The 13,945-nt window shown below is 41.9% G+C and overlaps 1 protein-coding gene across 1 annotated transcript in view; it reads left to right on the forward strand.

Annotated features, from left to right (window-relative positions):
- The first annotated feature begins 10,911 nt into the window (after positions 1 to 10,911).
- The window catches only part of Eyg (eyegone), a 47,134-nt gene continuing 44,100 nt past the window's right edge, over positions 10,912 to 13,945 (forward strand). The window contains exon 1 of the mRNA XM_033481804.2: positions 10,912 to 12,884. Coding sequence (XP_033337695.1) covers positions 12,410 to 12,884 — 475 coding nt within the window. The 5' untranslated portion in view covers positions 10,912 to 12,409. The remainder of the gene's footprint in view (positions 12,885 to 13,945) is intronic.

The raw sequence follows: 13,945 nt of genomic DNA on the forward strand, positions 1-13,945 counted from the left end.
TTATCAAAATCAGTTTGACGTTGTTATGTTTTGCAACATATTAAAGATGACAAAAATCGCAATTTTATCACGATTTTGACTAACTGTAACTGTATGTTTGTAACTGTATTGTAACTATAGGTTTGCTGAATACCGAAGCAGCAAGAGTAAAAATACTGCAAAGTTGAAACAATTTGTTTAACTCTTCTACATTGTTCAAGTCAATTATAGCCATTGAACTTTGCTATTTGTAACCCTTTGTGATAGTATGTAATAATAATAATTCGTAATTATAGTCTAATAACGTATATTTTAAAGACTGTCAGAAATTACTTACATTGGAAGCATTGCCAAGCAGATACATTTAGGATCATTAGATTGCGGGTCTCGATGCAAGTTCCGACGTTCATTAATTATTCCACGAAAGTCGGGTTAAGGTGAGAATTCATTTCGTTGACCGAAAGATTTTTTTCTGTAAAAGCAATGTACAAACGTCTCTATGCAAATATTCGACCTACTCTTAAATGCACCAAGAATTGCAGTCTATTCATTAATTGAGTTTCAGAGTTGTACGTTCTTCTAAAGCGAATTGTACTTGTCATGTGTTGACTGAAGATATCTATGTTCATCACAAGGAATCTTCTAGTCCACCAAGCTTTCAAAAAGTAATCAATAAAAATGAAAATTGGAAAGATTCTAAATTTTCAGTTCACAAAGATTCTTGTTTTCCTACGTTTCCATTATCTTGCTCAAACTCTCCATCGCATAGTTTTAAAACAGGATGGTTGTGTTCGACGACTTCATTATCGCGGCAGACAGTGTCGGTGCTGTTTCATTCAGCTGTCCAAATAACGGAACTAATCTCGTTATCGAGATGGCGATCATGAATGTTCGAAGGCGATCGAACGGAACTCTCGAGCAAATGTTTAATGCTCGGTTCGCAGTCGCGATGAAACGGCGAAAATTAGCGTCAGCCAAGTGGCACCTGAATCACCGATTATCGGGGCGCACCGATTCATGAGAGCTTTTGGAGTGCCGATAATCTCAGGCGGGCCATTCGCGCGCGGTGAAGTCATTCGACCTTAAACCCTGGAGGGAAGCAGGCTGCTAGTTTTGCGGTCGATGGCTAAATTACTGTGACCGCATCGTTTAGCAGATTTGAGAGGGCGCCAGCCAGCGAAGGGTCCGAAAACTGTTAGGCCACAACAACCGAATCCTAAGAGGATTTATCTCGCCAATTGACGTCCGTGCGAATCCCGCAACCATTCACTCCCAAATCGCTCCACTTTTTTCGGTCTCCACGGTCTCAGCCACATAACTGTCAATTCCAGACAATGCTTCGAAGCTTGGACGTTTTTCAGCAAAACAATCAATGAACATACACGGCTCACGAAAATAACGCACGAAATTCTAAATTGCAGATAAGCGAAATACTCTTTAACCTTTTTATTTTATTTATTAGTTGGCTTTTCGATAGCAGAATTGTGTCTAAGAGAAGCTCGATAATCTTATTTGAAATAATAATTTCAAAAGAACGTAGAATAATTTAATGGATTATGAATGAGATTTTTGTAGTTTTTTACTATTTATTAAGAAACTCTTAACATTGGACTCTCGATTTTAAGAGAATTACTAGAAAATTGCCGGTAGATAAAGTATTAACATCGTGAGCTTATTGTTAATACTGCGGAAAATAACGTTTCGTATAGATTTAATTGTTTTAATTTTAAGTTTTACAGTATTTCCTAATACCTGTTAACAAAAGAGAATAATATTTTATTTATAGTAACCAAGCCTATGATATTGTTGAACCAGAACTTTTTGTGTTTTGTAGTATGTTTCTTACATTTATCCGTTGTTTTTCAACCGGATAAGTCATATGAAGAAATGTCCGGAAAGCAAAGCTGTGTTCAAATGCATAGCAAGTTAGAATCACAGTGGCGTAAATCACATTTACGAAAATTTGCCTTAAAATGTAATTTTAACTTAAAATTATATGCCTTAAAATGTAATCTATACATACCAAAATGTTAAAAAGACAAGTGCAATAAGTTATAAAGTTACGAGAAGTTAATTAAAGTTTAAATTATTTTAACAATAAATTTGGTCTGTAAGCAGTACATGTTAGTCCACAATAACACTCCTTGTTTCTCACAATGAGGAAAATGCGACTTACGCCACTGTGATTCTAACGCATTCAAGTGTGAATACCATACCTAGGATAGAAAATAATATGTAATTTGAAGAGGATTTATGTTCATTGTATGCCAACATTTACGTGAATTCATAAATATTGGTGACAAGAGAACAGAATTTTATTCCGACTTAAAAGAACGGATGTTTGACAAGTTCGAAATTTCTATCATGAGTCAGAGACGTTAGAGTACAGCAAGAGGTTAATAACATTTGTCCATCCACGTACCTACGTTTCTAACAATCTTAACTTAAGTAGTACTCCATAAGTTCCCCTTAACTTCCTCTGTCTTACATGACATTTAATCATTATTTTCCTTTCTTTCTTGTAGACTAAAGTTCATCGTCAAAAATTGATGATACTGGTAATAAGTGGAAGAAGTTTACAGCACCGACCCACGTGTATCTTCGCACATTGATCCATGTCTAACTGCTTTACGTCTTTGCTCACAATACAGTTTTCCACATTTGCATTTACGCTATACAGCCGGAGACTGAATACTTCACTGAACAGCAGTTACAACTCATTCGTAATACAAATAATCTAATCATTAGACGGCGAATTTTTATGCAAGTTTACATTGATTACTTTTTGAGAATTTGGAGCAAGGAAGAATGTGTTCCATCGAGCTGGAGATTTTGCAATTATATTTTGCTAATGTACAGGTTTTCTTGCCTTCGTCATATGTTTATTCGCGACTAAATCCGATATATGAAATATAGTAAACTTTAAGCTCAGTTTTAAACAATTCATGCAGAATATTTTTATTTTTTTTTAATGATCCACGGTGTTATTGTTGAACTTATTATTATATTATTATGTTATTAAACTTATTGGTGTTCAAATGTATAGAGAGATATTATGAAATAAATTTCATAAAGATTTTAAAAGCATTTAGTTAATTTCAGCATTTTAGTGAAAATAATATTTTGAAGTATGTTCAAATGATAAAGAATTGCAAACCGTAGTTTCAAGGGATGTTTAAGAACAGAACGATGACAATCATTGTTTGCTAATATACTCGTTTTTTGCCACGGTCTAATACATTATTATTAATAATCATTCGAGCACAAATGTAGTAGCATTTTAGCAAAACTGCTACTTCGAAACACTTAAAAACACACACACACACATAATTGTAAGAATCAAACTTCAGTTTCGAAGAAAATAGAAGAACAGGGCGATGGCAAAGGTATAATTTTTCAGTCCAGTGTCCAGAGGAGTGTTTAAGCCAGAACGAGCCTGTCCTCGACTATTAGGCTGCTCGTCAAAGCCGCATGACTGATCATCGATGTAGGACAATCCAGCCGCTTAAACCGCTAAACAGAAACATGGGTGACTATGCTTGTACGGTTTCGATGCGCATCATCATCTCGACAACAGATGCAACGCTCGACATCTCCATTTTTTGCGGCAAGATAGGGAGAGAGATAGAGAGAGGGGAGAGGCCGGAAGGCAGGGAGATGCATGCATCTACAAAGAATTAGAAATTTACTAAAGGACAATTCGCAAAAAAAGCGGAGGAAGAAGGCAAAATGTTTCCTATTAGCCGGCAACTATTATTCATGGCATAATGGCAAAGTGGAGGCAGAGAAGCAAAGCATTTCGTGATCGATACTCGAGAACCTTTTCCTTAGGGGTAGCTACCATCGATCTGCTGGTATGTAGCCGGCAGACCGGCACGCGAAGGCCCTCCATTGTAAGAAAGAATTTGCATCGTGCTCGTTACCTTTCTTCTTCCTTCCCGTCAGTTCGATTTCGCCTCGCGGCGCTCGCGTGAAGGAACTTCGAAGGTAATCTTACTGGTGGCTTTTAGCGAGCCAAAAGTATAAGGCTCTGCTCCGCCGTGCCTTGATACCTACAAATTCGCGGTTACCTCTCCAACTTGAACGGCTAGTTACACGCTTCAGTCCAACATCTAGCTCCGTCGCCCCGGAACACGCGTCTTTCTAATTCTAATTTCTTTAGTTATCATTCGAACGGCGGTCCTTTTTGACAAAGATATAATTGAGTATGCTGAGAATCATTCATAACGTTTTTTATCAATTTCTCCAACATATTTTTTAATGCGCTCCTTTTAAACACGTCAGTATTGATATACAGCTTATAAATTAATTGTCAAATATTATATAATCAAATAACAATATCTATAAAGACCGTCTTTAACATACCAGAAACCTCTAAATCTCAAGAAGAACAACAATAACAACAATATTTATACTGTGGGTACAAATAGACCTCGAGCTCCACCGCCCGATTGTTAACACGTCAATTGCCGAATATCTATCCCAAAAATATCAACAATATGAGTGATTTAATTAATGAAACCGAAACTAAAACGTTTAAATTTTCCATGGGAAATGTTAATTTAATTCTTCTATATTCTAAAAATCCTAGTAACGATGCGATTGTTCAAAACGTTACGATAAAAGTTAATTTTATTGAAGTTAGTTAACCATATAAAATAGTGTCATCCATATGTGGCCGACGCGACACTCAACGTGCTCGCGCAATCATACAAGACAATAGTACACATTACTGTACTTTTAGACCTTTATTTACTATCGATTTAGTCAATTGGTGTGTACGAATTGACCCTAATCTTGCAAAACTATTATTTTTCTACCAGATGTATCGAATCATTTCATGTTTTGCTGTAGCTAATAATCTATTGTAGATTAGACGTCGAGTGTCTGTGAAATTTATCACTGTGTCTGAACATCTGACGAAGCCAGGTTCGAACGAAACTGGCTACAGACACAGAGTCGATGCTTTGGTTGAAGACCTAGCCTCGCAGCATGAACATTTGAACTAGTCTAAACGGTTCAAGAAACGTCCTAGTTCGTCGAAGACCGTCGACGATGGATGCGAACGCGGACGTGTGCGCTTAGAATGATGTGACAATGACGGTTTCGAACGGTGATAATTTAAATAGTGGGGCGAGGAGGAAAACAACTCTAGCACGATCGTGTAGAAGAGAATGTGCTGCGTACATTCCAATTTGTTAGAACGTGGATTTCCTTGGGACTTAAGAACTATCTGTCTTGAAAATCGAAAAACATTTTGAGGATTTTCTTGAAGATATCAGCTACAACCATTCTTGTCAAGGGAACAATATAGACATTAAAGTGTGATACTTATTATTTAATTATACTATATTTCTTAACTCAAGAGCTTGATTTCAAAATACCCGACTTTAAGTACTCGAAACAAGTGGTCGTTTAAAATTTTGTATTACAGAAATTATAAAGTGCATTGATGAGAAACGATTGAATAAATGCCCGTTCGAGCACGTATTTTAATGGGGATCGAGAGCAAAGATTAAACAAATAAATTTATACTGTTCGTTGCCTCTAATGTCAATATCAGGAAGTTGATTTTTCGAATTCAATCACTGTACACTGGTTTCATCTGTTTGCGTGCCACTCGGTTTGCCGCCGCGGTGCTCGCATTCTTCGCTAGAAAAACGAAAACAATCGGCCGTATCATGGCTTTAATGGCTCTCCGTTGTATAATCACGAGGTTTTTTCGGGATCGCGTAATAGTCCACGCTCCGGGATGTACTATTATCTCTTCCGAGTCTCGCTCCTGACGCAAAAGAAGAATAAAGTGTTACGGGCTGCTTCGGAGCTCGGCCATTTAGCTACCGTTGCGACGGTGTTCAGCCTTTTATTTCGATTTCCTAATAAATCTTTCTGTAACGGTGAATACTTCGATCGAAATTAAATATTCTTAGTGGAAAATGGTAGACGAATACGTCATTTTAGGTATATATTCGTCATTTTCATATCATATTGGAAAAATTACTAGCTCAGCATTAAGAGTTGTAGACTTTGTTAATAAAGCTGCCAAATATCTTAAAAAACCGTCTATAATAAACCGTTTCTCTAGTACGTCCTAAACTGGAATATTATAGTAATATCTGGTCCCCATACCATTAGTATCAAATTATAACGATCGAAAGAATACAACACAAATATCGGAGAACAATGGCTCCTCTTTTGGGGGGACACCCTCCATCCCGGCCCTCACAGACCACGACTACACTCGCATGTTGTTCTAGCAGACTCGATCTTTATGTATAAAATTTTAAATGACGTCATCTCATTTCCTGAGATACTGTCCCTCATTAATTTTAGTATTCCTCGATCGACGATTTATTCCATCGAGAGCCCCACAGCATATCTTACGCCATACACAACGATCTTAACAGAATGAATATAAACGTAAATAATTGTTGCCACTTGTTCGATTTCTCTATGGATTACGCGTGTAATATCAATGCGGTCGATTGATGACCGATTAGGGAAATCTTCCACGTGTAATTAAAAATGACTGCTTAATTTTATCAAGATTTGCAAGAGGTACGAATGTTGAAGAAGTAATTGATGCCATATAAGCTTGCTTCGTAATTTTTGTTTAATTGAATGAAATACTTTAATTTTATGAAATTGTTGAGGTTTCTGACACGGTCGTGGAAGTGTTAAATATAACTAAATAAGTGCATAAATAAGTGTTAAATATGTATAACTGAAGGGATTTCTACCGCTTGTAATAAAATATTATTTTTTCTATATTCTCAAAATGTCTAATCATCGGTGACTTAATTTTAACGAATTAAGTCGCCGAATTTTTCAGCTCCGACCGCTGTGTACGGCGGTCTGGCGATCTTCATCATACGGACACTGCCCTAAGAAGAAATCATCGCGTGATGACGATCCTCCGGCAGCCGTGACCTAAGAGCCCAGGCTAATTGTTTCTCTCCGGCTTTTGTACGGATCATTAAACGCGGACTTGCCTCCGGGGTGTCGGATCTCTGTGAAACAATTTTTCGCGGCCAATCAATTTCCTCTTCCCGTTCGTTTATCATAGGAAGCGATAAATTAGCAAGGGATCGGAAGGTGAGAGACACGTTCAGGCTGGGACTACGCCAGAAAAATATCTCAACATTCGCAACGGGATCCGGTCTGCAAATCGAGCAAACCCGAGCGGGATCCTGCAACGATGCTCGGTTCGACGAGAAACGCTCGCGTTTGCCACGCAACGGTACGCGTTTCCACCGTAATTTTTCCACTATGGTTCCCATGGTCGTCTGTGGCTCGATCGTATTTCTTCCTGATCATAATCACCGGGAAACCGAGATCGCGAGATGCACGGGACGTCAGGCATCGTTCAGAGGAAAAGTATTGCAGATAATATCTGCGATAGTGGATTGAAAAGAACTATAAATGCAGTCTATGGGAATTTTAGTTTTGTTTGAACTTATTTAATTTAATTAGCTTTATTATGATTGGACTACGGATCTCCATGTAAAATGAAAGGTTTATGCATCAGTTGCAGGAAAATGAAATAAAAATACACCTCGGTTTATAAGTTATGTGATCATTTACTATTTTTAATGAATAAGTGATGAATATATAAGGTGAATATAAGGTTTTATAGCATTAATTCACAATGTATCAAATCAGAAACAGAAAAACATCTAGTAGAGGTAAATTGGGTGATTAATTATTTAAATTCTTCGAGTAATTAAAACTATATATATTAAAACTATACTGTGGAATCATTTAGTGCGAGAAGTTCGGAAAAAGTATCCAAAATCTCAGAAACATTCATGAGAATTATTATAAACTGAATGGAAGAATATTTCTTCGGATATAATGAAAACATTGGTAGCTAGGATGCCAAAATTAATTAAAGAACTATCAAGTGCACGCGGCGGGTACATCGGCGAAAACAAAATTGCATTTTGGTTATTACTGGTTCATTACTGGGTATTATTGGTCAAAATACAACGAATAATGCAAAAAGATTGAAGAAGTACTAAGTTTTGAAGTTGCCTGTTTGTCTGTCAAAATAGAAAATGAGAATAGGAGATTAGAATAAAATGCATTATAATCACTGAATTATATTTATAGAACTAATGAAGTGAAATTAACATTTCGCCTGCTGCGTCACCGACGTGTGTATGATGAAATGATTTGCTCAGATTTGAAAATTGATTTTTACGCTAAACTGGGATCCGCAAATCGTAAGAATGTTGAGAAAGTAATTGATATCATGCAAATTAATTTTTCATTTTTAATTCGATTGTTAAAAATGTTTCAATAATATGAAATTTTGCAAAGTGCTATATAGAAGTGTAAGATACTACTATTCCAAGTCACAACACAAATAAAACGATGATAAACGGATCGATTTGCAATGGGGGCGGGAGATCTAGAAAAAGGAAATTAATCAGTATCTATAACTAGTTTACTTATTTCATGTATAGACAAATGGAATAGAATTTTACAGAAGTTAGTAAAGCATACAGTTCAACAAAGTCACTTCAAGCTTCATTTCTAATTTTTGGATGTTGGCAGCGGAAGAGTGAACTTCTGTTTCAATTAAACGTTTACCCAGTCTATAGATACGTGCTGCGCGTGATAGCAGCTATATGAATATACATACTCTTTGATCTTTGTACTAAAAGTCATTTACCGTGACAGAACTTCAAACAATCATTTATAATTACTATATGCTGATCCTTCATTCATGAAAGATGCAGAGAAAGAGGAACGAAGATCCGAAAGTAATATGAAGTTGAAACTCATCCTCTACTGTGAAACCAAATAATTACTACTAGTTGAATAAATTGGTCTCGAAAAAGGTCAGTCAGTGACACTAGATTATTCCGCGTTCATTTGGATAACTCCGTTCATGAATATTTAGCAGCTTAAAGAACACATCATTTTAATCTATGTATATATCTTTTTCGGGACAAATTTAATTGCTTGAACGTACACGCAATCTAACATATTTTACAGGGAACGATTCTACGTTGGAAAACGAATCGAAAACGTAAAACAAAGTTTTTTAAAATAATACAAGACGATAGGGTTCGCGCATTCGACTATCTACGCTAATAAGTAGAATTGGTCGGCCACGAACGGATGAGTCAGCCAATTCATAATGCGGGCAAGTCTTCAGTTTCGACTGCCTCAAATGTTGTTCTGCATTTTCAATTTACTTTTGCAACCAGATTCCTCCTATATCGAATTCACAAGATGAGTGACCTAACATCTGTAAATATCTCCTATGTACCCAATGATACAAAAACACGTCTAAAAAAATTCTTTTAACAATATGGCAATTATTGTGACAGAAACGATCTCTTCCTCAAGGTCACATTTTTCGATTCACCTCAGTCACCTACACCTTTCTTAATGCAGTCATACAATTTGATTAATATGTAAGGTTCTATCTAATAGGAAGAAAAATGCAACAACGTATTTCAATGTTCTCCAAATGACCTCCGGAGAGGGTGCTGATCGGAAAAGCACGAGCCTACGTATGAATTGTAATGTACCGGTTATATTGATCTAAACACTGAGTGAGTCATTGTATGCCTGACTCGAATGCGCTTGACTTCTTTATATGGGAAAGATTAAAACTATAGCGCGCGCGCGCGCGCAAAGAGGTACCTTCAACTGCCGACGTGGAAACACCTATCGTTTCCGAGGTATTGAATAATGTGCCGCCTCTTTTGTGACCACCGTTTCGAATACAGGAAGATATGTCTGTCAACAATTTACGGTAGAATAGTCCAATTTGAATCAACACGTAAGCTGACAAGTAGCAATTCGGACTTATACTCTTCTGCTGTACCACTTAAAAGCCACTTCAAAACACATTACCAGAACCAGATTCAAATTACAAATTTCAGATTACAAATTACAAATTATCGATCACAAATTGCAAATTGCGAATTGCAAATTACAAATTTCAAATTACAAATTGCAAATTGCAAATTGTAAATTGTAAATTACAAATTACAAATTACAATCAATCGCCTTTATAGTTAATAACCCTGCGATATTAATGACGGTTTAATCCAGCTGTTTCCGCTCACATTTTATGCTAAAAATCCTAGTAACGCTCGCGAGGTGATCTTTCTTTTGCAAAATTACTGAAGCCTGGGGTCTCGGACGGGGTGAGAAATCAGGGGCGCTCGAGAGCGTGTACCTGGCTCGAAATCTGGCGGATTCGGGTACGAGGATAATCGTTGGAATCGGCTCATCCGGAGCGTAGGCCGGCATCCGACATCGACATCCGATTCGGGAATTAATCGATCCCGTCCGCGGAAACGACAAAGACCGGCAGGAGCCGTTGGAAGGCGGAAGGCGGAAGGGCGCGATGGTTCTCTCGCCGGCGCGGCGTGGGCGACGACTCGCGCGAGCCCGGACAGATCGGTGGGCGTCCACCGGTTCGCCCAATTGGTCGATCGGGCCGGTAATGGTCGGTGGGCGTCTGGTAAGCTCAGATGCGCGGCGTCGAGTGCGCACCTGGCTGCCTTTAGCCGGCTTGTTCCATGCATCCGAGAGCCGGCTCCCGGCTTCCCCCTTGCTCTTAGCCGGTGCTACTCGGCTAAGCCGCTCTGTCCATCCACCTCTCCCTGTCTCTCGTCACCTCCTCTTCCTCTCGTTCGACGATCGAGCTTGGCTGCGCGCGATCGTAATCAACGCGCGAGAACCCCGCGTCTTCGGGCTAGGCCCGCTAGCTAGCCTAGGTGCCTCCGACCCTCCCCTGCCTCGCCATCCTCGGCCTCTTCCTCGTCCTCTCGACGACCACGTCCTCCTGTTCGTCTTCGTCAGCGCCGCTCCGCACCACGGCGCCTTAAATCTTGATCTCACCTCGGCCGAGGAGGGTGGGGGTAAGGCTAGTCTGGGCGCGCTTCGATCCACCGAACGGAAGGCAATCTGCTCGAATCCGGCGGACCGCGAGCAGGTTGCCCTATGTACTCGAGTTTTCTCTTCGTCGGCGACCTCGACATCGGTGAACAGAGGTGACAGTGGAGAACGAGAGTTCAAGTGCGCCGGAACATCCCCGAAGCGAAGGACGAACTCGTAGACCCGCGGATCGGAGAAACTTGAAGAATAAACTAATCGAAGGTACTTCGAGTTCGAGCTTCCATCGGCTAGATCGAGGAGATCCGAAGAGAGGCAGGCGGAGGGAGGCAAAGGAGGCTCGTTACCTGAAATCTGGGATCTCACCTGGACGCGAGTAGTCGGTGCTGTTCCCGCGAGGCGTGACGAGGTGGGGGTAAGGCTAGTCGTTGGCGCGCTTCGAAACCCCGAACGGGAAGGCAATCTGCTCGAATCCGGCGGAGCGCGAGCAGGTTATCCCGTGGTGAGCGCGTTCGTTCGGTCGCCCCGTTATTGGAGAAGGGATCGGAGCACGGACAGACGGACGGGCGGTGTGAGAGAGAGAGAGAGCGAGAGGGAGAGGGAGAGAGAAGCAAGCGGCTGCGAAGCCGTGAAAGAAGCGGGAGTATCGGAGCAAAGACTGGGCAACACGGTGCGAGCGAGATCGAGACCAGAGGGAGAGGAAGAGAGCTCGAGCTTGTGTTATAGGAGACGAAGCGGAGGGAGGGACGAAGAGAAGGGCAGACACACGTCTATAGGAGGTAGTCACGAGCTTGGACGAAGCGCCTGCGCTCGCGAGCACTCCTCTCGCCGTGCGTCGCCTGCTCGCATCGACCACGCTCTCGTCCACGTAGACGAGGCCCGACAGACAGCCGACGTGAAAGCTCGCGCCACGATGAATCGCGCTCGCCGTCGGCCCGCCAGACAGGATGTCATTCTGCTTCGCTAATCGGACGCAGGAAGCCACGCCGGACCGTGGCGTCGATTGCGCTCGCGCGCTCCTGCGCCAGCGCGACGGACACACGTACACGGCCGACGACGACGACGACGACGACGACCGTCCGAGAAACCACCAGCCCCTTGTTGTGTTACCTGTGTGACAACGCCGCTGTGTGTGGGTGCACGCGAGGACCAAGAACAGCCGAGCCGAGGCGAGCCGAGCCGGGCCGGGCCGACCTGAACTGAAGAGCTGTGAAACTGTTCGCGACCCCGGAACAACTTTGCCCGTTTTCGGCCGTCGATTTCGACTGGTACCGTTCCACTCGTGACTCGGGTAATCCATTCCGATCGCAGACTAAAACGCGCCGGGAACGGTTCTGTCGCCAGGGGTGGATTCTTCGGGGTGGAGTGGGTGGCTTTTCGGGGGAGGATCGCCCCCGCCTGAGGCTGGATGCGCCGTGAGTAACCGTCGGATGCGAGAGCAGGAAGAGAAACGCCTCGAACATAGGGTCGGCTTTGCTGCAGAAGTGGAGGAGGCGGAGGGGGAGGAAGAGGAGGAGGAGCTGCTGGTGCTGCCCGGCGTGGAGGGGCTGGAGGTGATCGTCTGGTGATGATGATCGGTGGCGGCATCGCGACCCCTCCTGGTACTGCCAAGTCGGCGGCTGCGATCGACAGCAAAATGGTGCAGGTCGACGGCATTGGCAGTGGTAGTGTCAGTGGCAGTGCTAGTGGTAGTGGTAGCCCTGCGACAGGCGCGACTACTACGCGTCTCACTGGCGGCAACAATGCCGCCGGTAGCAACAACAACAACAACGGGGACGTTGCGAACAATAACAATAACAACAACAATAACGATGGACATCCGGTGGTTAACAGCGGCTCCGCCCAGCCAGCGGACAAGTTCTGCTGCCACGACGACGATGCGCCAGTCAGCACCGGCGTCACGCGACCTTGGGAACCACCCTCGCCGACCTTCTCGCAGACCAGGTCCCATCTACTGCCGGTACATCCGCCGCATCCCCATCAGCATCCGGCCGCCCATCACCATCAACAGATGACCGTGCCGCCTGTCTCTCTCATCGACGGTTAGTTCCTTGCATTTTCGCTGTCATTAGCTAGATCCTAACCGTGTATCGCACGCGTTGTCAATCGGTACCGAAGAATGTTCTTTGTTTGCTACTTGTAATCAGTCTTTTTGATTGTGTAGACAATGATCTTTTAGCAGTGCGACATTCGGTTAGCACGGAGGCTTAACTCGTGGTCACATTTGCTCTACCGAGCCTATGTTACCTTTGCTACTTTTAGAACATGTTTGCGTTGGAACTGCGCAGGGTAGAAATGCCCTTCGTGCAGTACTGTGTTTTATACTCTTATTGTCAATATACACAAGTATTGTTCCGTAACAGAGCAGTGAACTTCGGAATTACTTGTCTTTGAGAAACTTTAAATGACTGCAATCATGTTATTACACTAGTTATACTATAAACACATGAAAGAATGCATCGATAAAACGCTTGTAGGTTCTGTAATCGATACACTTATAGCTTTTTTTGCAGCACCAACATAAACGTTCCCTTAGATTCACTTGATTGGTTGCCAGTTCTATTGCAATCTCGGGGCATGAATCGCAGTGCTCGATGTAGATTGCAATTTGCAGATCATAATCCAAGGTACTTTGCATAGTGTTTAACGCCATTAGAAGCAATCTTAATCGCGAATCGAGAAGTCGCTTCTAGTAATCTGATATTCCTTTTAGGATCGTTGTCTAAAAAAAGACTTTTAAGCTTCTTGCCGACATTATCGTTCAACTCAGAATCCACTGAAAATCCTATTAATCCCAAGCTGTACGATTTCTTCCGCGTTCACAGTCATTAGGACTTCAGTCATTATACGATTGCAGTGTCCACCAATAGGGCGAGTTCAGTACTTTTCAAACCATTTACTTTGCTGAGGCAAATAGATGACAAACACGTCGCTCAATGTCTTGTCTTACCTTTCCTCGTTAATAAATACCTACTTATCGTCGCACGCATCCGATCCGCCCCCTTTTCATACGAGATACACTCCCTCCATAATTTGCCAATCAATGTTCCTAGATTCGAAGACCTCCAGGCGTGAATTTCTTCCAATTCTCCGCGCGAACCAA

This window comes from Megalopta genalis, chromosome 3 (genome assembly GCF_051020955.1).
Source record: "Megalopta genalis isolate 19385.01 chromosome 3, iyMegGena1_principal, whole genome shotgun sequence".
Classification (NCBI taxonomy): domain Eukaryota; kingdom Metazoa; phylum Arthropoda; class Insecta; order Hymenoptera; family Halictidae; genus Megalopta; species Megalopta genalis.